General features: G+C 46.1%; 1 protein-coding gene across 1 annotated transcript in view; it reads right to left on the reverse strand.

Moving 5' to 3' along the window:
* The window catches only part of LOC118504868, a 78713-nt gene that overhangs the window by 13459 nt on the left and 40153 nt on the right, over positions 1-25101 (reverse strand). Inside the window, exons 3-7 of the mRNA XM_036039912.1 lie at positions 9894-10047; positions 9104-9414; positions 4744-7685; positions 1977-4366; positions 1247-1904 (exon numbers count right to left, since the gene is read on the reverse strand). Coding sequence (XP_035895805.1) covers positions 1247-1904; positions 1977-4366; positions 4744-7685; positions 9104-9414; positions 9894-9964 — 6372 coding nt within the window. The 5' untranslated portion in view covers positions 9965-10047. The remainder of the gene's footprint in view (positions 1-1246; positions 1905-1976; positions 4367-4743; positions 7686-9103; positions 9415-9893; positions 10048-25101) is intronic.

Here is a 25101-nt window from a genome sequence, read left to right on the forward strand (position 1 = left end):
TACAAACCTCCATTGTGCAAGTAGAAGAAAACCCACCCGTTAGCTAATCAACATTCTTTGTGGAGATAAAAATATGTTACAACAAAACACCTCACCTCAACAACGTACACAATATGGCACCCTCGGCACACGGGGCCTAAGGGAGGCCGGTGGTACGTTAAAAATACCTCCGGTGTAACGACGTACGAAACCATCAATGAAATTTTCCTTTTCTTTTCTCTCGTTGGTCTCGCCTTTTCTAATGCTTTGCTGGTGCTTTACCAGCTGCGGCATCCTACGCACTTCGATCTCGGGAAAATCGTCGTCCACAGACACCTTCCTTCCACACGCCGATGGATGGGTGATGCTTTAGCTCTCTAGTTTACTCCACAGCCAGCTAATGCCAACTCTCGGTCCCCGAGCAAGTACCGCCGTACTTGAAAGTCCAGACAGATACATGCATTTGTCAAAGAAAGAAAAAAACCCGCTTGACGAAACCGACCCTAGTCAGTACTTGTTGATTGGAGCCAGGCGTTCCTTCTCCATTGAACATGAAAACATTGCCAGTGCGCATGTGTCTCGAGGAAGACCTGTACACACACAAACACACACGCGCAAAAACGCAAAACACTGTTCGAGATGGTGGTGTGTGTGTGTTCCAAATCACTCTCACCAAAACACTTCAGGTGGTTCCCAATGCACTGGTAATGGTGGTGCGTTCACCAGCGGGCAATAAGAGTTATTGAACACAACACAATATTAACGAACTTGCGCATGAAACGCTTAAACGCTCTTTGTGACTTAGTAAAAATGGACTCGTACCGCACACGATGCCTACGCATTCGCTACGCAAGTGTAGTAAGCAAAGCAACACATTCGCAAACACTTTTTTTTGTACAAACGACCAAGCGTCTCCATCGGTATAACGACCGTTGGTATAGTGTGAAATGATGGGAAGCGGTAATGGTAGCGATAATGATGATGAGTAAGGTTCTTGTACGAGACGAGGTAGTATTTGTTTTGCAGACCGTGTGCGAATATACTGAATGAAATATTTAGCTCACTACCGAGTGGCAATGTCCTTTGGTACTCCGTTTGCTTGAGGACTTATGCAATTACAGTCTGACTGAGAAGAACCTAATAAAGATCTTTCAAAGTATCTTAAAAATTGAACTATATGTCTTGCCGCTGATCTTGGTTTACATAACGATCAAGCGACACCAGCGCTTAAATGAGTAATACATAAGTAATAAAATCCTCTACTTACCAAACAATTCAGCACAGCTGACGGCAACGCATTGCTAGCATTCCCTCCACTATTGCCTCCGCTGCCCGTCAACTGCTCCGTGACTAGTTTTTCACTCGAACCTTTCAGCAACTCCGCCAACAGCTCCGGAGAAGCGGCCAAACCCTTCGGTGTATCGGGCGTGTTCAACAGTGTGAAGCTTCGCTCCGACGGTGTACGACTATTCTGCGACAATCGAACCTCATCCAGGCTACGCTTCTGCTGCTGCTTATCACTGGCACTCGATCCACTACGCTGCTTGTTGGACTTTTCGTGAACATCCGACCCACCGCGCTTCAGCGACTTGTCCGTAAGGTGGCTGTCGAGCGAAAACTTTTTGTTCTCCAGCTTACCACCACCACCGCCACCGCCAGTGGACTTTTCCGACTTGTCCGAGTCTGTGCTGCGCTGTTCAATGTTGCAAAGGTAACGCTTCGATGGACTGGCGGAATGTGAACTGGACGAATCGGACAGCTTCGAAGGACTCGACGCAGTGCGGACGTGGGTCGGTACTGGTAGGTTGGCGCTTGATTTCCGAGGTTTCGAACCAGCCTTCGCTGCATGTCGATCGTTAGTTTCGTCCATCGATTGGCTACCAGCGCCGCGGTTTCTTGACATACCTGGACTAGGACTGTGATTGCTGTTCATAGTGGGGGGAGAGTAATCATTAGAACGGGCTCAAATTCAGGTTAAATTCTATCCCGATACTTACCCTTCATTGCGCGTTAGCTCCTCCAATATTTCACTGTACTGAACCTTACTCGTTGGTTTCTTCATCTCTGCCTCTAGCATCTGTCCATAGGGTCCTCGCAGAGGACGCTTCGAGTATCGCCGGAAATCGGAATCACCTCCACCAGGTGCGGGCGAAGCACTGGTGCGATCACGGGAAGAAGCTCGATCACTCTCATTATCCGAAACCGAGTCCGATCGTAGCAACAAAGTTTTCAACGTCCGAACAGGTAGCGCTGGAGCAGGCACAGCGTCATCCTTCTCATCCGAGCTCTGGTAGGTAAGACTCTGCCGCCGATTACCCTTCGGCCAGATCGGTTTGCCCGGATCCGAGTCCGGAGTGGTCGGATCGAGCAGATAACGCTCCGGAGAGTTCACCGTATGCTCACGCTCCTTCGCATACTCCACCACGTCCTTTCCGCTAAGATCGGTAAAACTATCGCCACTCAGATCCAAGCTCGAATCCTTTTCGTTCACCACCTGTCCCAGATGCTGCGGGTTCCAAGCAACAGTACCTTCCTCACCCGCGGTACCACCATTATCGTTGTGGTCCGATTCCAGCTCATTATTTCCATCGATCGCGGGCCACTGGATGTAGATGCCTTTCCGGCGCGATTTACGTGACTCCAGCCGGCGCTTCTCATCCACATCGTTCGATAGGCGACAGTTCTGAGGATCTCCCATGTCTTCGTTATTGCTGTGACGTTTACGCACCTCCACAACCTCCACCACATCGTTACCATCGCCCAACACTACGGACACCTTGTGCGTCGCTGCACTTCCATCTACAATCGTCGTAAACTCATTGCTTTCCGGTTCGGTACAAATGATCGAAACGGGTGGCGTACAGATCATCATACCCTCGTCGGACCCATTGCTGCCTTCGTTCAGATCACCTGCACCATCCGACCCAACGCCATCCTCCGACAGCTCAACGCTTTCCTGCGGTTCGATTATTCGGGGCGGTGTTTCTACGGTGATCTTTTCCGCGTGATATCCTTCCTCCGATAGCTCGGCAGGAAACAGATCCACCTGTCCGGGTGTCTCGCTGAGCGCGTTCTCGTTCACTTCCTTTATGCTTCCTAAGCAATCGGTAAACTTGCCGTACTCTGTCGTCGAAGCGTCTATCCACTGTTCGGATGGCCGTGCCGTACTCCACTCGCTCACCACACAATCGTACACGGGCACCGGAATCAAACATGTCGTCGCTTGTTGCAAACATTCGTCATCCTTGGAGAGGGAGGTGGGCGTGATTGGAATGCCTTCCTCCACCAGTGACTCCAGCACCATTTCCGATGCCTGCATCACACTAATGTTTGCCTGCTGCGACACGCTGCCACCCTCATTTTCCACATTCTCATTATGCTCCGCTACTGGGTCTTCTACGATCGTTTCAATGTCGGAGTTACGGTTCGAGGAAAGGTCCTTCACATCGATTCCGTAATCATCCAACGGTGCCAAGTTGATGTTTAATTCCGTTTTCTTTATCGTCAGCTTCGCCACATCCGTATCGTCGGGTTGTGCTCCGGTAACTTCACGATCCAATTGATTTCCACACAGCTCCGTAGGACTACAGCTTCGAGCAGTTTCAACCACCTTGCAGTACTGTCTCGGTATCGTATTACTATCAACGCTTGTCTGCTGTTGATCTTTGCTCTTCATGATACTGTTCTTTAGCGCTCCCAGCGCCGACCGTATATACTTGCCGGACGAGTAGTCCACCTGCGAAAAGGAAGCACTGCGAAAGGGTATCGTTTTCTGCGTATACGACCCGACTATTGTGCGGGACTCGGGTCGCGACAGTTTAGCAAACAGTTCATCATCATCCTTCAACGCCATTTCCGATTTGCATTCCTCCCCGGCAGCAGTTGAGCTGGCTGGCGGTGGTAGCTCGTGCAGTGCTTCAAGATTGGAGGTGCTTACGTTCGCCCGGATATTGATCGGCTTGTGCTCGGCGAGCGGTGAGCTGGGCGTAGACATTCGCTGTCCACTGCCATCGGCAAACCGGTACGGTATGTCAACAGACCGTGATTCTTTCGCCTTTAGCAGCTCGGGTAGGTTCGATTCCGCTCCATGCAGGAAGCTGGTATCGTTCAGACTAGACGTTGACAGGGCCGTATTTCGACGATCCAGGGTACGCTCGACACTGTTCGCATGTTTCGATCGTCGAGGCGGTGGCACTGGTGGAGCTCGGTTGCCTTTCAGTAGCTCCGTCAGCTCACGCAATCGTTCCGTTTTGGTTGCGCCTGGTGGTGGAACAGCATTGCCACTGGTTCCCGGTGCACTGCTGTTTTGCTTGTCCGACGAGCTGGATGTGGTCTTTTTCACTAATCTTTGCAAACGATCCAGTGTGTTGTTGCGCTTTTCCATTATCTGCAAAGAGAAATGCAAGGGATAAGTAATGGGCTGGCAGAAAACTTCGTCGCCTACTACTCGCTACACTTAGTTTAGACACAGGATTCACTTATATGCAGCAGTTCCTGTAGAGTTTTAAGAACATTGAGTTGCTCATACTACACACACTCCGACACGTTCCCAAAATCATATGTTCTTACATAATACAGCGAACATATCACCATCAAACACCTTCAACGGCTCACTACACCGCACTGTGTCATTCCGCTTGTAAACAGTTTTCAAACGATCACTACTCGGCCATCAGAGCACTCGATCATATGGCTACTCTGGCCATAATCAATCCAACCACTGTGAACACTTGAAATTCGCGAACGATCGCAAAAACAACTCACCGATCTGTCGTTGGTACCGCTGCTCGCAGCATGGAACTGAGTGTTGCTCCTTCCAAAGCAGTTTAGCCCTGCGTGATGGGCAGACGGGCTGTCCGGCGATGAGCAGGCGGAACCCGAGTAGCCGAGCGTTTTGGCTGTAGCATAAGGCGACGATGCCGATGGGTAGCTATCATCCGTCGCCGCGCGGCCCAACGGCGTCTGCTCGCCGATACCACCTGGTGGTCGTCCGGGTTCGCCACCAACACCACCGACACTGACACTTTTCTCAGCGCTATTATTAGACGACACAGTAGTATATTTCTGCTGCTGCTGCTGCTGTTGCTGGTGTTGCTGCTGCTGGTGTTGCTGTTGATGATGCTGCTGCTGATGCTGTTCACTATCACCGTTACTATTATTCCGGTGGTAATTGTTGTTGGTATCGCTGCGTCTACTACCACCACCACCGACTGTCACTTCTTGCGATCCTCCAATACCTTCGCCGTGTACCGAACTGCCCGCACCAAGCTCACCCGCGCTGTCCAAGGCGGACAGTAGCGTGCTGATAGCTGCTACCGATTGTAAAGCACTACCGAACCGCAACTCAGCACCGTGGCGTGCCGCTTGATAGTCGTCGCTAGCGTTACTGTCGTTACGGTTGCACTGCGTACGGCACTTGACTGTGGACGGGCGCGCCGATCGCCACTGTTCCTCACTATTGCGTCGGTGCGATTCGGCACTGTCACAGGCGAGCGTTAGCTGCTCAACACCACTACACACACTGTTCAGCTCGTCCGAGGACGAGTCGATGTAATTGTTACGATTCGCGGGAGATGCACCAACACGCGCGGCCACCGTTGATGCGGCTAGCGCTTTGCTACCACCGTCCACCGCAGCTGGCAGCGTGCCATCACCCTCGCTCGCAACAGCTGGCGTGGTGCCGTGGTGCGCCGAACCGGTGGCGATGACGGACGGCCGATACTGTTTGCGTTGCGGCCTACACTCGTGCCCGCACTTATCCGGCCAATCGTCGGCGTGGTCGGCGGCGAGCGGCGTGGCGTTGTGGTGGATGTCGTCCCCGGCCGACGACAGATCGGACGAGTCAATGAAACTAAGATCCTCCAGTTCATCGATCGGACGCGCTCGACCGTGGGTGCCACCGGCAATGACCGTCGGCAGGTTGGCGTCGTTGCCCGCCCGGGATGACGTGCCTGTGGCCGCGCTCAGCAGCTTGTTGCAGTACTTGTTCAGCGATTGCAACCGGATCTCGTTGATCGCGTCACTGCACTTGTGGTTGCGGATGCTGCCAGCTGCACTGCCACCGCTGCCCAACACCGGTAGGGATGATTTGCGCGTTACGTTAGGACGAAAGTATAACGCTTCACCACCTATTTCATCCTTCAGAAAGCCGTTCGGTTTCTCCACCCGGAACGAATCATCCAAATATCCGTACTGTAAGCGTCGAGCGTGATTTGCGCTACGGAACGAACGGTTTCTACCGGTGGCAGTGTGTAGCGGAGAGCTGTCGAACAGCTGCTGACTACAGTCACCAGCGATCGGTGATCTGGATGCGATCGTTGGCGAGCAGTAGCCGATAGCGTCCGACGGGACTCGATGGAAGCTGTACGATTTCACCACCGGCAGTGATGACGGAGGTTGCAATATTCGACGCCGCTGGCCAAACGGAGTTGCAATTGGAGGTGGATGTGCCTGCACTGAGCTGGCAGAAGATCCACCAACCGGACTCTCTGACGTCGAATGCGTCAGGACGCAACCCGCCTGCTGCGGAGAGGTTGATGACGGCCGAGGAGATACAGGAGGCGTCGAGGATAGCTCGTCCACACCAAGATCACTACCTAATCCGCTCCCAATGGAGGAGGAATGTTTTTTCCTAATATTATTTCTACCACCACCAACACCACCATCACCGGACCGTGAGCTAATAGGTCTGGTGGAGTTCGGTCCACTACCAACACCAACACCACCGTCAGATGATATGTTCTTTTTCTCGAAATTATTTATGTTCACATCTTTTCTTCCGCCTTGCCCCTGCTGCACCGGCCAACCGTGCTGCGGTACAAGATGCTGCTGCTGCTGCTGCTGCTGTCGTAGTGCGTTTTTCGAATTTAAATTTAAATCATCACCCCCATTCCGATAGTCACCACCGGTGCTGCCACTTGATATTACGCCGTCACCGTCGACCGTGTCGTGTCCACCGTTTGCACCAACAATAACCAGTGCCGAAAGATCATCATCAACATCGGCATCATTTGCATCATCAAACTCGTTCCTTACATACGTCCGGGCACTGGCAGCGCTGGGCGGTGCTCCATTGCTTCGGACCGGATAGTCCGGGCTTCCTACCTCATGATGGCGCACATCTAGCGTTGCGTTGGTGGAATATCCGATCGATCGGTCATGCGATGGTGGCTGCTGCTTGCGATAGCTTCGAACCTGCTTCGATTCCTGCTTTAGAGGTGATTCCTGAAGCTGATGCTTTTCCCGACCGTTGTGTCGCTTCTTATTGGTGCTCCCGGAACCGAAACTGTTGCTGTAGCAGCACACCACGGTTGAGCATCGGGGCGAAGAATCGGCTTGCTGTTGCTGAAGTTGTCGTACCGTATCCTCGAACAGTTGCTGATGATCGCTCGTACCGTTGCCGTTGTTGATGGTGCCAAAGTTGCTGCCGTTGTGATCACTGTCACCTTTACTGTTGTTGTTGTGCGTGACGCCGTTCCTGTAGCTCGAATCGATCCCCGGATCTGTTCTACAAGTGTAACCGTCACTTCCGTGGTCGTGCGATTGCGTTGACTGACTGAAATTGGTCCCGTTGTTGTTGGTACGACCAGGCGCCAACATTGGATACCTCGGCAGCTGCTGCTGCTGCTGATGATGATGATGATGGCCGTCCGCTCCGGTCGAGCCAACCGATGTTGATGCGAAGGGAGATGATTTTCTATTCTTAGCTGGAGTAACAGCCAAAACGGGAGAGAGAGAGACAGAGAAAGAGAGAGAAAACGATGAAATTGTAGAGAAAATCTTACTTTTTTTTTCTTTCGGTCATTTTCCACCCTTCCCCTTCAATATTGGAGCATGGACTGGGTACGGTGCACATATGCGGAATGCTCCTACTTAACAACTTTCCATCCACGGCGACTACTACCACGATTTAACAAGATTGACCGACTGCACTAGTCTTCGCCGAAAGAATGTGTTTTCCCATTCTTGGCATGCAAAAGTCCAAGTGATGACGAAACGCTCGGAGAACAGAGAGCAGAACAGTGTTGCTTGCATGATCTCCGGCTTCCAAAATCTTCCGCTGGAGCAAAAGGTCGTGCATCATTACGGGGATCCGGGTTGCGCTTCACTTCACTTGCGCTATATTTACTCTTCAATGCCACCGAATGCGGATTCTCGGTAGGTGCACCGCTGCACCAGACATTGAGTCAGTTTTACATGGTGCAGCTGTTCCGGGCGCGATTCACCTGATTGTTGAAACAATGTCACACGCAAATGGGTCGCCAACTAGCGGCCCACTTTAACGCACCATTTGCTGCAGATTTAGACACAATCTAACAGAACTCGTTGCTAGGCATCAAAGAGCGTGGTATGAAAGGGAACTTATAGACTTTTCACCAGTCCAATAATTTATGTACTCTCTACCATCTACAGCTCAGCAGCAGCATCCTTTAAAAGCGTAACCTTTGTCCGGATTTCCTAGAGGAAGCTCGAGGTAAAAAAAAACCGGTGAATTTAATAGCCCACCAGGAGCATCACAACGCTCGCTCGTTCACTCTTCAAATTAAAAATAAAGTTAACCCACCCACTGGAAACATCAACATGCGTGAGGAACACCTACTACACCAACGTGTTCTCCACAGTACGTACGACCCTGCCGCTAGTCAACGATCGATCGGTGTGGTGTAGTATTTCCCAGCCTTGCCGCTTTTGCTCTGCTAAGACAATCATTACTGTGTTCCCTTTTTTTCCCCGTATCGTCGAAGAAGATAAACATCGCCTCACTCGGTCGCGGGAAAGCGTATGGAAAAATAAATATAAAAATCAAAACCCCAAAAGAGCAATGGAAATAGTCGGGAAGAAATAAACGGACGCGCGGGACGCATGGATCGTAAAATTTAATTTTAGTTCTCGCTCCATCCACTGTGATATGGATTTTCCGTTCGAACCCGGCAAAGGCGAGCATTTAGCGCGCACCATCAACAGGAGCATCACGTTGCTGATTGGCGTCCTGATCGGGAAACTGGAATAAAAACAACTCTAACCCCTTAAAATATGTGTTTGTTTGATCCGGAAAAATGGCTACCTGAGGTTGTTGAGGTTAAAACAAATTGTGTGGTGATTTACAACTGACTATGTATCTCACCTAAGCTACTAGGAACTGGCAGTTTGGTACGGGCGAAGCTGTTGGTCCAGGGCATCTCCACGCCACCCGAGCCGATGCAGCAACAGTTCTGCTTATCGCCATTGCTACTAATGCTGCTCGTACCGCCGACACTGTGCACGCTGTTGTCACCGTTTGTGAGCTCGTAGGAAGAAGTAACAGACGCGCGGGAGTTTGCCTCGGTCAAATCGGTCACGTGGTCCGGTTTCCCGCCATCGAGCAGCCCCGTATTGGATAGGCGAACGCCGTAACGCAGGGTACCGAGCTGGATGTAGTCATTTTCCGGGATTGCTCTACATGAGCGAGAGAGAGAGAGAGAGTGAAAAAGAGAGAGAGAGAGAATTCATTTAGCAAATAACGTACGCAGCCAGTTTTACTTCAAAGCGAGAGCGTATATACGCCTTAAAGTATGCAATCCGCACTACACGCTTTTTCTGTGTTCGAGCAGTTTTTCCGTTTCAAGCTAGCTTTGAATTGTTTGGTGTTTTTTTGTGCAATAGTTGTACGATAACTGTTAGCAAATAATTTTAGAAGTATTTTTGTAAAATTTAATTTACATTTTAAACTTCGGTGCATGTTACACATGAATAAGTTTAAACATATTTCATAATCGTTCTGTTCGATTTACTATAACTATTAAAACAAAAGTCAATTTAGTTTAAGTTTATTGTTAATGTAAAATTTGATTCACTTTACGCTTCTGTTCCCCTCAAGAACTTGCAACGGAAGCAAACCGTAAAACAAGGCGTCTGCCAAACAACCAAACACTCACCTGTTCCACATAGCCGATGGCAGCGCTTTCATGTTCCTTCCCAATTTGTCTGGTTGCGGTTTGCTGGTCATATTTTAAGCAATGTTGCATTTTGTGTCATTACGGTATAGAGCGGTGGTGGCGGGTTTCAAATTCGGAACATGCTGATGATTGCCTAAAGAAGAAGGAAAAAAAACACACACACATATTTACAACAATACATTTCAGTACCGGAGTTAGCGGAGTTATTGAATTTATTGCAACACCCGTAGGTGGATTGCAATTACTGTGTCAGACCCGATTGAAATATGTTAATTACATACGGATTATGGTGTGAGAGTGTGTATGTGAATTTGAAAGAAAGAAAATTTATTAATTTAAATAAAATGAGGGTTTTCCAAAATCGTTCTCGGACTTTCAAGGTTTCTTGGTTTATTGGACTCCTTATCAGTAAGAAATTTAAAATTTGCTTTTCGAAATACAGTGGGTCAAACTAATATCCGGACACCCTAGCAATAAACAATTGCTGGACTTTCAGGCCAATTTTCTTGGCCCAGGGCTGGTCAATCATCATTATTTTTCCTTTCTCACCTTTTCCATCTTTTTATGCAGGCAATGCTTTGCAAAAAAAAAAGATTTTATTTTAATCCAAACGGAAATTCGGATGGTAGCATTTTAGATTAAATTTAATCAAACTGCCAACCGTACCTCTTTTGGGATGAGTCAAAGGAATAATTCGTTCGACAAATATTTCATGCAGTGGATGCCACTATTGTTGGTCATGGTCATTAATTTATGTATTCTAATGTGATCTTCACACGGCAGGACTGGGGTTCAAATCCCATCCAGACCGCCTTTCCGTACGTAGAGCTGGCTACTTTGCTACGGATAAAATCAAGTCACAGAAAGCCAGATATAGCAGACCGAGAACTCTTGAGGTTGAAGTGCCAAGGAAGAAGAAGAAGTATCTTTTCTTAACCAACATACTGCAGAAATAAAGCGTAGTTTTATATCAAATTCTGTCTTGGGTTTTGGTTAAATATTAATTATTAATTGTTGAAGGAGATATTCCTTGACCATTTTCCTTGGTCTTAAGACTCTGATATTGTTTCATTGTGCAAGCGATGATAGATCGGCATTAACCATTGATATTCCAGCAGAATATTGGATACCTTAAAATGAATAAATTTAATATGTTGTCAGTATCAAGTATATAGTTGACGCAGTTTTTAATGTATCCTGATCGCTTGTTTTTTTAATAACTCAAAGCACTACACTATACTAATAATTTCATATTGAGTTTTCTACCCATTTCATTAATATTGCTAAGAGAGGCTGTTGATCGGATTTTCGTTTGATTTGCGAAATTCGGCCGATCTGCTTTCTTTGGTCCCTTGCGGCCATTTAATAACCAATTTTCAATCAGGTTGTTTAAAGCAAAATGAATGATTAAAAATGATGACTGTCTAGGAAAAGCCAAGAAAAACCACTTCAAAGTCCTGTGAATTAGGGATTATGGAGAGTCCAGATTTTCTTTTGAGTCACTAATTGACAATCTCAATTCAAAAGTCAGTGTAAAAAGTTCAAGCAAGACTTGAACTTTAAGATGTGTGTTAAGATTGTGTGTTATATCAGAATCACACATCGTTTTAAACACGAAGACACTTGTTTTATGACCTAAGAAGCACTGTAACTGTCTGTAAGGTATTACTGTCTCTTTATTCTTTAATGTCAACCAATCTCAGCCACTGCGCGTCTCCTTAAACCAGCCACTGAAACTGTATTCGCGATACAAAACAGACACTAAACAGACACAACAAATCGTGTGCAAACAGCACACACACACACACACTCAACAAAAACCCGACAAATCATCACAATTTTTCTTCAAATTTCAAAGACCCTTCCCCGGGCAGAAATTCTACACCACGTGCAGCACGATCATGGGCGCGGAACTGCGTCACCTAGGACGGTCCGACGGGTGGAAATGGAAATCCAACTGCTAGCGTACAGCAGAAACCTGAATCCACCGAACAGAAAAACCACCGAACCGCGTCCAGCCTGTGTCCGAACACACGGCTGGTCAATATCCTACTCATAGCAACAACAAAAAAAACCCTCAGCGCGGCGCAAAACATTTGCAAACCGGGCCCCGGATTCGGATTTACGCCGGACCGGCCGAGCCGGGAACCGTTGTTGGTCCTAGCAGGTCAGAAGCACTCATTACAATTATTAATTTCATCCCCGAACGCAACCGTCCGGCGCTCGCGTCCCACCGTCCACTGGGTGATGTCTACCAAATTGCTCAGATTTCGCCCTCACGATACCCGGCCTGCCGTAGTGCCGGAGCAGCAAGAAATGCTCCACTTACAACGACTCGGTGAACTGAGTGTCCATAGTTATATGTCGATCGTGCCGTTTGCAGGCTTCACTCACTCACTCGCTCCCAATCTCTCCGGGCCGGTGGATTACGGCCGGTGGTAAAAAGATGTCCGCCTGTCATGTTGATAATCGCACGGTGCGCGCACATGCATAATGTGGGATGCAAATTTTATGAATTATTGCCTCCTGCCTATTGCGCACCCCGTCATCAGCATCATTGCCGACGTCGCCGCCGCCATCGTGCAGTAGTGGTGAGGTGCGTGAAGAAATCCCCCATCTCCCAAGAGCCATGTGCTGTGAGTACCGACCGGACGTACCCCGACTCACAGGCACTCGACTCAGAGGATCGCATACAAAAAAAAACGAGGCCCCACCGACTCCCCTTCCCTGCGCGTCCCACACACCCACCCCGTTCGACAAATATTGAATGTTTGATTTAATTGAAATTAATGGCTACACTAAGCGCCCCTGCTACGATGATGGAATGGTGTTGACTGCTCAATAAAAATGACCTGCCGAGCAGTGGACGACGACGACCGGGGCGATGTTGTCGGAAATAATCGGTTCATTATGGTGGAGCATTGCTTTCGCACAGCGCACACCACATCTCAACGCGTCCTACTCGCTCGGCGTAAATGGGTAAGCGTAACTGGGCAAATCTAAGGCATCTTTGGAGGCCAGGTGAATCATGGACCACTGGTGCACTGCTCTTTTTTTCTCTCACACATTTTGAGAGGTTCTTCTTTTTCTTAAGTCAACCTCAACCCATTCAACATTCCAGTGGATCGTATGTTTTGAACCCGGGTCCGATCAGCACGATCCGATCGACCATTAACGGCCACCATTTCCAATCAGTTGCGCTTTCTTCTCAAATGAAGTGCACTGCTTAACGTTCCATTCTGGCTGTGATTTGCATCATATTTTATTCTGCCGTGAATATGAATGACTTTGGGCAGCTTGCAAGTAATAGTAGTATTGCACCATTGTATGACATGTGTTATGTTTAATGAGTGGCGTTCCATCAAACATTCCGACCAATTAGGATCATAATTTAGCTTTCAAATAAAATTTTCCATATTATTTATTAGCTTCAATTGTGATGCTCATAATAACAGTGGCATTTAGTTGTTTAATGTGCAGGGTGGTTCCGGTGGCAGCGATAGCAGCACCAGTCTTAGTTCGGCAGGACCGGATATTGAATCTCGTACGGATCGTCTCCCCGTAGGCTGTGACTAACTATCTAGCTACGGGTAACCTAAGTCAAGGAAACCAGAACTGGCAGGTCGAGACCTCTCGATGTTATAGTGACAAAGAAAAAGAAGAAGAAGAAGAAGATTGTCCTCCAACCATGGCTGGAATGTTGAAAATCTTAAGCAGCTGTAAAAGTCTGAGAAACTGGGTGCAGGTGAAGCAATTATAGACAGAAAACCTTGGTGAATCTTATTTTTAACTATTACTCAAAGATGACTTCTAATATATAAGAATTTGATCTCTTGGTAAAGGCAACGAGGTTCGAAATCGAGTTTCATAAAATGAAAACAAAAAATGGGTCAGCCTAAGACGCTTCAAAGCCTATCTGCCTATTCTAGCGTTAGATCGATTCTAGTATTGATTTCAGTAGAGCTATAGTGGCATGGACTTCAGCAAAGGCGGATCATAGTATTAGCAATCTAAGAGATGTTTGGGACCCGAGCTTTCAAGGGGTTCTAAGGAGTATCTTCTCGTCTGGTTGTTAGGTCCTGGAAACATCGATGTTTTAGAGGATCTTGAACTTCAAAGAATATCCCCACTTGGCCTCTGACACTGGCCAAGTCAAAAGCTTCGACATGTTGGGATCTCCAACTTTCATTCCGTCTAGGACCTTCAAGGGTCTTGATCGGCCACGGGACACCAGACGAGAGCCTTGAAGCTCTCAGTTATCAAGCGAACGAAGCAACAATAAAGAGTCTCGAGGCACATTAGATCTGCCAAATTCTTCCATCACTGTATGTACGAATTCTAGAGACCGTGAGGCTTTTGATATTGATTTCTCGCTATGCTATGCTCTGATTTCCAAGATCTATTGGCTGAGCTGATACAACTGATGAAACCTGGAGGTAAACTCCTTCTAAAGCTAAATACCGCCATGAGACCGTCGTTGATCTGATTATCTAAATACTGATACAATCCGATCAAGAAGCAACTAAGGACTGGTCAAGACCTCTCAAGAATAAAAAGAAATTGTAGAAGGAGTACATTGCTCAGATGCGATCGCCACGGAAGCGATCGTAGCTCATATAAATATAATATAGCTGAGAACTTAAATGATATTGTTGTGGTTCTTTAAAATACTACATTAATTTCTGAAGATCGAACACTTAACAAAAAGCTCCCAACATATTGTTTGGACACGGTTGTTATATTTTGTTTTAATTACCTTTTTTACATCATTGGTGTAAAGAAAACCCGATCAGATTTTATTTACAAAACAAAACTGTTACCATTTTTGGAAAGTTTTCCCATTATTTGCAACAATGCGTCCTCTGATTGAGTCATTTCGTTGCGCTCTCTTTTACCGCAACAGGTACCAATGCGACGTCGACGCCCTCCGGCATCTAACCGTAGAACATCGAGTAGACGACACCTCTCGGACGACGCCGTACGATGATCACCACAGTATTTTTTTGTTTGCTGTTGTTTCGTCTCGGATATATCGTCCAGGCACCACCGGCAGGCATTTTGATCGCATCCCGTTCGCATGAGCTCGCACGAAATCGAACACAGACCCACAGCCCTGTTGCGCAACGCTTAAGTAACAATGTAGTGAACATTTGGCACTAAATCGCCGATAAAATTAATCAATCTTGCCCATAAACTATAAATCACCCGGGGCTGCCCTAGACGCCACTTTCCGCACATAAATAATGTGTATCGAACGTGGTATTGCTGTGGGAAGCGCAAACCCGCTTCGTGGAGCTCTTCCCAGCTTGTGCATACGGGTGCCCGGCCAGCAAGGAAGGTATTGTCACAAGAGCTTTGGCGTTGCGAAACTTCAAATGCTCAACCGTGCGCCCAAATGCAGCGTGCGGGAACACGGTGGAAGCATAGGTTTTTGACCACCTCGAAGTTTTCATGTTGAACCGTCACTAAGCTGCCACCATCGATCGCCGCCAACGAGTCGTCAGCGTTAGCTTTTTGTTTACCGTTTCCTTGGTCCGGTGGTGGTTGGTGTTGTTTTCTGTTGTTGTTATTGTGCTGTACCTTTCGTGCACCGCATCATTCCACCCAGCACCACCGATCGGCACTTGCGGCTGCGCCATACGTGTGTAAGGAACGGGCTGCGAGCGCGCGAAAGGAACGGATTTGTTCGAGCCAACGTTTACAAGTTGTTCGTAAGTTGTTTTATGCTGGCACGAACCTTTTGTTATTGCAGATTTTTTTTCTTCCTCTTCACTCTCTCTCTCTCTCACTGTCTTGCCTTTTTGTTTGTTTCTTCATCACCCCACTGCACGTACCAACCCACGTACACGTGGTGCAGGCTATGAATGTTGAAAAAATGCATCTCACGAAGAAAAAATAAACCAGAGCAGAAGGGGCGCGTAGTGTCGAGTGTATTGGGTCCGCCTTGTTTTTCGATGCTTAGTGAAATTTTGGGCGATAAAAAATGTTGTGTGCAGCCTCTGCTCATCGTAACAATAGGCTGGAATTGAGCTTATTTTAAATGGAGTTTGTTTACTTCAAACAGCTTGAAGCAAAAGCAATCTTTTTGCTCTGTTTAGTGTAGGTTTGATGGCAAAATTTGCCAAGAAATTATGCGCAAAAAACAGAAGACCTATTGCAAAATATTTTACTATATAACCCTTTGTCTTAGATATTCAAAGTCCTTATGCATTATGTTTTGTAAGATAATTTGTATTTACATTGTATTTGTTGACAATACGGCGTCATGCCGTAATACTGGAATTATAAATAAATAAATAATTTGAATTTACGCACAAATTATTAGAAACATTAGAGGGTCATCGATTGATTTTAATAAGCTATGTCGATAAGACAGAGCCAACCGATGATCTGAAGTAGCAAATACTAAGTAAAGAAATTAGAAATATTGGGCACATCCTGAGGACCATCGAAAATCACTTCGAGTTTTGCAACAAAGCACTTATAAGGGACGGATTTAAATGCTAGACTCTTTAAATGCCTCAAAGAACGCTGGAAATCGAGGATATCTTGCCTGGTTCCTTTAACAACGTAAATCTATGATTCAGGTTTCAGAGCGTCCTTCTAAATCGTCTATAATATCCTTGGACCAGGTGGACATGGTTACACAAAATACGTCATCCTTTTCAAAGATGAGGCCGTCGATGAGATTTATCTCGTCGAACGACGCAATTGCCGACTGAGCAGAATCCGATAGAGTTTTTTCGTTGACATATGTCTATAAGAGGACTCTATCCAATTGGTCTATGGTTAAGTCGGGGCACCAACTCCTTATCCGATTGTGAAGGTGCAGAAGGGGCTAGAAAAATGAGAACGAATGTGTTGGCATTTGAGGGAAGTTTAATTTAGGATTAATTTAACTTAAAAACTAGTATCAATCAAAAGTTCAGTAGTTGTTAAATGTAATGTAAAATTTAAATTTTATTTTGCAACGTCCTTTGACAGTCTCCAGGCATGAGCTATAAAATGAACTCTGGTATAATATTACACCAAATGAGTTCCGTTCCGCATGGAGGGCACGATTTTCACCCGGTTTCTCCAATTCCTTGGCTTAGGGGGTGACATCGACATCATAGGACGGTTATATACGAGATGTACACCCCACTAAAACGCGAGGCCGATAGGAATGGATTGAGGATTAATGCGATGAAGACAAAGTACCTGCTTGAAGGAGGTGTTGACCGTGATAGATTCGGAAGCAGTGTATTAGTTGACGGCGACGATCTTAAGGTAGTAGAGGAGTTCTGCTACCTTGGCAGGGTCGTAGCTTCGGACAACAACGTAAGCAGCGAAATCCGAAGACGGGCTCCACAAACTCCTGAGATCCAGAAGATTCTTACAATGCACGAAATGCACACTGATACGGCCGGTAGACGTCCTCTATGGGCACGAGTCCTGGACTATGCTGGCGGAGGACTCCAATGCACTCGCCATTTATCGAGCGGTGAGTGCTATGGACTATCTTTGGAGGTCCATAGCAGGGCGTTTGGAGAAGCAGAATGAACCACGAGTTAGGTGAGCTGTTTGGCAATGCAGACATCCTGACGGTTGCGAAAGCCGGAAGGATATGCTGGTTGGGGCTCGGTATGAGGCTGCCGGACTCACGCCCTACCAGGAAGGTGCTCGTCAGCGACCCGTTCGGCACGAGGCGTAGAGGAGCACAGCGAGCTCTTTGGCTGGATCAAGTGGAGCCAGAACTGAGGGAGATCGAATGCAGCCAGGGATGGACGTATTGGACACCAGGCCATGTTTTTTAGACGTGCTTCAAAGGAGCAGGCCAACAAAGAAGAAGAAGAAGAAGAAGAAGAGTTCCGCATGGAATGAATTATGTTAATTAACCCAAGGATAGACAGCAATTAACTGAGAGCCAAGCGCACAATACCCTTGATCATACAGCGCAAATATCACAAGTCCCTTTTTGATCACGATCAATGAAAACTGTACCGTGTATTTTTTACGATAAACCTGCATCAGGGACTGCGGAATGATTGCTAAAATTATTTGCAGCATTTTTGCACAATATTTCGATGGATGAAGAATTCGGGCCAAATGCACTCCCCTGATATCCTGTAGATTTTAGATCTACAGAATGTGAACTCTCAACTACGCATCTGAATTAAAAAGATCATCTAACGAACTGGTAGCTATCAGTAAAAAGTTTATACAGTTTGGGAGAAAATCACATAATCAGATAACTTTAGTAAAAATGAGCTAAAATCAATTATTTTATTCCAAAAGATCTGGAATTGATCATTGAACATAAAACCTTGGTATCTCACTAGTATTTGCAAACATGTTCCTATCCGATTATACAGCATGCAATGCACTTTCATTTACTTATTACACAAAATGAAGAAAACACGCATAATAAAGCCGCAAGGGCACAAGTTCGTGCCAACTGCTGCCAGTTTGTTTGGTAACCGTTCCGAAGCCGTTAGCCGTTCATGGCGAGCATGGCACCGTACCACCGCATCTTGAAAGCAGCATCTGACACGAATCTGTCAGCGCAATTGTTGCACTTCAATTAGTTTACTGCGGTGCACACCCACCATACTCATCATTGTAACTTTAACCCGGGGCAGTCACTGGCCGGTCCCAGGGACACACGCATACAGGGGATGGGGTGAGCACATCAAAATTCTGCCCGCCTCTAGTGGACTCTCGTTGCAACTTTGTGTGTAACAAATCACAACGCAAAACGCTTCGTACCAGTTTCTTACGATTTGACATCAGAGTTGCCTGCTGACAAGATTCTTCCATATAACGTATCCTCATGACGCAGCGCGCTTAATGCCGCCTGCTGTTACATGATGTATCCTTCTTCAGGTTCTTTTCCTCCAGAACACGAGATGCCCAACGGTATGCGATGTTACAGATCTCCCACAAGGGATCTGGAATTTTGACAATTACCACCACCAACTATCGCACCTATAAGGTGGTACATTCTTTCGCTTACGGTTCGCATGAGGTGATCAAGATTCAGCCCCGAGAATGGTTGAAAGCGGGTCGGATCGAGTTACAGCGAGTCTGCCCTCGGGTAAATGGCATTTGTAGAGCATTTCCATTTCCAGCCTGCTACATACTGTGATGACGGATGTAGCTCGAACTCTGAGAAGGAACTCGCCTAACTCGAGGTCCCCCGGGCAAACGGGAACGGTGCTGGTGACGGATGGGTTTCGTGGACTAACGGGGTGAAAATTTGTATTTTACCTTTTCATTCTCAATGGTAAGGTTACCCCTTGGACAAAGTTGGTTCGTGCTGCGAGGGCGTCCGATAGGACCTGAATGATAAGACTAGCGCGCTGGTAGCAGCTATGTGATTCTTCAGCCTGTTCATTAGCCGCCCATAACAAGACGGACGGGTAGGTGTATTGAAGTTGCCGAGAGTCGGTCACGATTTGGCAGAAAATTCTGCATGCTAACGTGAGAAAAGCTCTAATGAGCATTAATGAGTCAGAGTTAATGTCCCACAAGCTTGACCGGGTGTGCAAGAGTAATGTGAATAATTAGGAACCATTTTTCCTTACGGGAAGGATAAAATATAATTCAAGGAAATGATTCTATCTTTTTCTTTCCTGTAAACTGCTTTATTTACTACTTAATCCATCGCTATTTAACACTTCAATAATACAATCTGCGGAACTACTTGACCCAAAGCACACACGCTTCTAAAGAAGTGTACAAATATCAAACACTTCAATTCTACTTTTAGTTATCGCACTTCTCCCAAGTGGCGCCAATATAGGAAGACTACTCATAACGCTCTTCAACAGATGATATCGTTCTGTAGTTGTATGACTACTTTATCCATGTTCAATCATTGCTCGAAAACACTTAAGAACAGTACATCACGCACATCTTCAAGTAAAACAAATCAAAAGTCGCACAATCTATAGCAACCAAGAATATTTCATAACTTCTAAGTGGCGATAATCTATGCAAATCAAAGATGGCTCTGACTATTTACCTACTAGTAATAACTAAATGGATTAAATATTTCTCGAGTCAAAAAAGTATTTTGTGGTCTTTTTATAGTATACTACTAGTGCTTTTTGCTTGTTAGCTGAAAACTAAGCTATTCTGGGTTTTGAAAATTATGATTGAATTAGGTTCGGAATTGAATAGGGTATTCTGAGAGATAACAGCTAAAAATGCTGAAGTTAGCTTGAAGTCTCTTTGATCGGAACCATAAACCACCTCAAAGTTATTCTTCACTACTTCCACCTCCTGGATTATTCTTAGTGAAACTGTCCAAATAGACCGGTTCGTATCAGATATGTACGGCCAGTAAATATGTATCGCCAGTAAAGGCATAGGACTAGTCGACAGGATAGGCTTCAAATCTTTCAACTTGATTGCTTCGTAGTTGCGCTTGGATTTGCGCTTTGTCTAGATCAGATTTTAGAGGTTGTAGTGTCAAGGAAAAAGATAATGGACAGTTTGATAGACTGCTGGGATAAAGGGTCTTGGAATAAAAAGATCAAGACAAAGTTCCTTTTTGTTTAAATCAGTTTTGAGGAGTTGTGTAAGTAGTTAAGGTTATTTCCAAATACATCTGTTACACTCGCTTTATGTCTCATAGTAGAAGTAGGCGATTTATTTGCACTAATTAATTAAATCCGGTGGCCGAGGCGATAACGGCGCCGGTCTTCACACGACAAGACCGGGGTTCAAATCCCATGCCTCCCCGTACCGCCGAGACATCTCTCGAGGTTATCGTGCCAAGGAAGAAGAAGAATCAAATGAAACTGTTCTTGTTCTTGATGATCAGACATTTCTGTCTTTCAAGGACTTGAACTACCCGCAGCTCAATAATCAGTCTTGCCTAGGAGGATATAATTACGGATGAGAAATCGATACATTCGCGTTAGCAACTGGTGCTGCTCTTGACAATTGGCTAATCTGATTTTGAATATGCCACGATAAGAAATTGTTCCAGAATATACAAACTAATTATGTTTCTAGTTCCTACAACATTCAACCAAACCTCTATTTTTACAAAACTTCCATTAGTTTGCGTTTTAGAATAACAATTTCAACCCAAACCAAAGTAACGTAACGAATTCGCACAACTGTATTCTAACTGTAACGAACACCTAAAACTAAAATGGGCATTTCACACCTGAATCAATAACAAAACCGCGATTCGAACCGCGATCAATCGGGCACGAGCCTCCACCATGGCAAGCAACATCCCGCTAAAGTTTTTGTTTTCGCCTCTCGCCCAAAATCTTGAAGAAGCTATCGAGAGAAGCAAAAGAACAACATAGCAAAACAACAACATAAACACGGACGCTTTTCGTTTCGTTGTTGCTCTCGCCACCACCAGTGCAGTGCACCAATAAATTACTAAAACTAGCCCAACGTGCAAAAAAAACCTTCACCGGTCAAATCACCGACCAAGTGCCGATCCGTCAAGCGTGATTCGCTAAACCGGAAAAGCTTTTTACCGAGCTTTGGCGTGTTCGATTTTTTCACATCCCTTAGGTTTCGTTCGATCGGTCGGACGTCTCACACCCGTCTCCTTCCACTCTCGGGGTCTTTTTCACACTCACACCATCTTCCTGCATCGCATCAGCTCTTTCTACCCCGATACATTACCTACAGTCCTGTTGGGCAATCCTCGACCAGTTTGTCTAGCCTGTTTAGGAGCAATAAAAAAAGCCTCCCTCAGATCGACGACCAGCCAACTAACCTAACTAAGCGAGCAGTGGGTCGGGAGGATGCCGTCGTGGAAAAGCAATAACACCACACCGCCTCAACAGTGATGGAGTCGTTAAAAATTTGCCAAATGAGTTATGTCGAACATCTATATGGCGGGGATATTAATTTTTCGAACTGTTTCTTTCCACCTGTGGGATATCCGCGGTTCATCATCTTTGCCGGCCGTCCAGAGGAGTTTTGCAAACTCGGCGGGAACGAAGAAAAGCTCTTCACGCTGCCATGGCCTAGACGGCATGGCTTTACCTCGAAGTGTACGAAAATCGCCCTTCAACGTCCGTAAGGAGTGGTCCTCGGCTTCTTGAAGACATCGCGGATTACTTGCGAGTGCAAACAAACTGTGCTTACGATTTCACTACTCACTTCCAGCGACTTCAACTTCAGACATGTTGTTGATCTCTCATCAGTTAGCTTTGATTATCGAGGGCTTGTGTGTGCGTGTGTTCTGCTGGTGGATTTTTATTATCATAACTGACCTCTTCCTGCACGAATTTTCGTCGCCAATTGCCTTCCGCTTCTTCCCATACACCCATCACCCGGGACCTTATCTGAGCTCCGATATCCCCGATTGCCTCTTTTCTGCTTGATTGGTTTCCATCTTGCTGGTAATGAAGATAAAAACGTTGCCCGTATCGAACCTGGAACCGAATCATGGAACATCAATTTCGCCATGGCACAAAAGCGCAATAAAGATGTTTCTCGCTCGCTCACTCGCCTTTGGCACATTCGGGCCCTTGCCTTCGTTGGAGCTCCAGATCACCGGATGGTCAAAGGTGGATTATTCATCTCACACCGCACAGGGATGAACTTCGATTGATTTATTTCCCCTTGTTGCAAGAAGCCAAGAGTTCACTGCTTTGAGGGGTTTGTTTTAATCACTAAAAACGCGAATTCTGATGAACCAGTTAGAACGGATCCAAGCTCATAAAATCATACGAAATCAGCGCCACGAAGGACCGCAAACATTTAACGACATCGAGTGGCCAAGCACACATTATCTCTCTGCCCGTGCAGTGCCGTATGAGCTTTATAGATTATTGGTCTCACTTAGCCTGCCCCATACGTTCTAACCAGTTTTGGGAGCCTTAAATCATACGGCTAGCTTAAGACATTCCTGACCACCAATGAAGAAATGGGTCAATCGGTACGGATCCAGCGTAAAAAAAGAGTTTTCCTTCAACGGCTTTTTTTTGCATTCGCCTACACTCACCGCTCGTGATTGATCGCCGGGCCAATGTTGGGATCATATTGAGCTATTAAATCGCGAGTGATGGATTCGTCCAAAAGTCGTAAAGTCGTCGGTACCCGATCAAACGAAGGAGAAGCGCGATCCGATGCGAAGCAAAAACACTTTACCCATTAGATTGGGTCTAAGGTTTGCTGTGGGGCGCTGCTATCTTTGCACGGAAGATGAATAAAACATCAAAGGCATTAAAGCCTATGCCTATGTGATCTGGTCAGGTAAAAGGTCTGTCTAACCGTACGGTTGTTGTTGCTCGCCAAACGGCTAAGATATTTTATTAGCCTCTTTTTATTTGATTTGAACGATTTCAGGATTCATAATTTCTGGTGCCGTGACGGCTTGGAGGGGTTGTGAAGCAAATGAGTAAATAAAAAAATGGGGTTTAAATCATTTTACCGTTAACATTTGCAATTTCTAGTTAAGTTTGCGGAGTACGAATATCTGCACCGATATCTAAAACGTATAGCATTAGATTCACTTGATTTGAAGCAGTTAAGGCCAACACAGTCGAGGAACTGTAATTGAAGATTTGTTCGTAGTATGACTTGAATCTCTGAGAATAGAAATTCTAAATATTTGGACATTTCCTGATGACCAATAGCAATAGTTTTGAGTTACTTCTGAATCTTCTCCCTTCTGGACTAGACGAAATCTTGAAATAATGATCAAGAAAACTCGTTACTTCAAGTTGAACTATATGAGGAGAGTGACTGAATTATATCACTATATTGACATATTTTGTCAATTCTCGCAAAGCAATTTCCTGACCCGTGTCCCGTAGAAGAACCATGCTAACCAGGTGCTTTCTATCAACTATCAAGGTGCCAGAGGATTCGTCAAAACGGCGGCGAATATCCTAGACCAGACTGATATTGTTATCCAGAACAAGCGATCATTCCGTTAATGTGACAAAATCCAGAAGATCCAGAAAACGACATTGGTGAAAAATATCTTTCAAAGAAAGAGTATATTGTCAATCGTTAAGACTCCCAACGGACTCGCCATTGAGGACAACCTTTATTGGAGGACTCTCTCACTCTCTTTTTAGTCTGACGACCTCTTAGGTCAAACCGCCCCCACCGCTTGATCTCAGACAAAGTAGCAAACGATCGGTTAAGCTCAGAGAGCACAGAAGAATTCCCTACACCTCTGCTTAAGAAATTCTTGACTAAGGTATCGCTCTTCTGTCTTATTGCCTTAATCGCAGAGTTCGATCAAAATTTAATACATTGTGCTAACTTTACTAGTTTCATTTTCATCAAAACTCAAAATTAGTTCTTTTTTGTATATAAACTATTATCAATTGCAAGAATCTCTATAGACAATTTTTAATTATCTTTCAAACCCCATTTTCGGTCCACTTACAACAGTCGTCCCGTCCCGTCAGTAAGTGGAGGGCGCGCTAAGATGACGTTTAAAATATAGTTCAACCTTTCAACGGGTTCAAAAAATGATCACTTAATCTCGTCCGTGCGCGTTCGCTCGCTAGCCAGCAAAACTCAAACAGCAACAACCAAACAACGGCAAGAAATCAACCAAGATATCGGCACTACCTTAACAGTTGTGTAAAGTAGCTTCCAGCAAAACGGTCCTACACAAAGCACGCTCCACACTGGCAGTCCCGATTGATTCACGAAGCTCTTTGAAAATTCACTACCGTACCGCAGAGGGCGCGAGCGACACACACACATACACACACAGAGCGGGGAAATAATAAATCGTTCCATTTACCCGCCAACATTGCCTTAACACCGATAAAAATCGAAAAACATGGTACATAAATAAAACCGAAAAATGAATCGCACCCTTTCGGAACGTTCGCTCCGGTAGCACACCGCGGCGCTGGCATATTTACGGACACAGGCGAAGGCGCCCGAACAGTACGGCGGGACACCGGGAACCGTGAGCGGCTCAAGTGCCTCGTATCTTAGGAAGCACCCTTCCGGACCAACCCCGTCCCCCTCCACCAACGGTAAAACTCCGAGACGAATATTTGGTAACAATGCGTTTCTTTCGCACAAACGCCTCCCGATTCGCGCGCTCAGACAGAATGCGTGCAAAAGGCCAAACCTGAAGCCATTAATGATCAGATTCAGGTCTCTTTGCAGTGGAGTTTGGCTCCCGCTTGGTCCGGCTGTCTACGGACCAAGGGTGTAAAGGGAATCGGTCAATGAGTTCGGTGTG

The sequence above is a fragment of the Anopheles stephensi genome, chromosome 2 (assembly GCF_013141755.1).
Source record: "Anopheles stephensi strain Indian chromosome 2, UCI_ANSTEP_V1.0, whole genome shotgun sequence".
In the NCBI taxonomy this organism is placed as follows: Eukaryota; Metazoa; Arthropoda; class Insecta; order Diptera; family Culicidae; genus Anopheles; species Anopheles stephensi.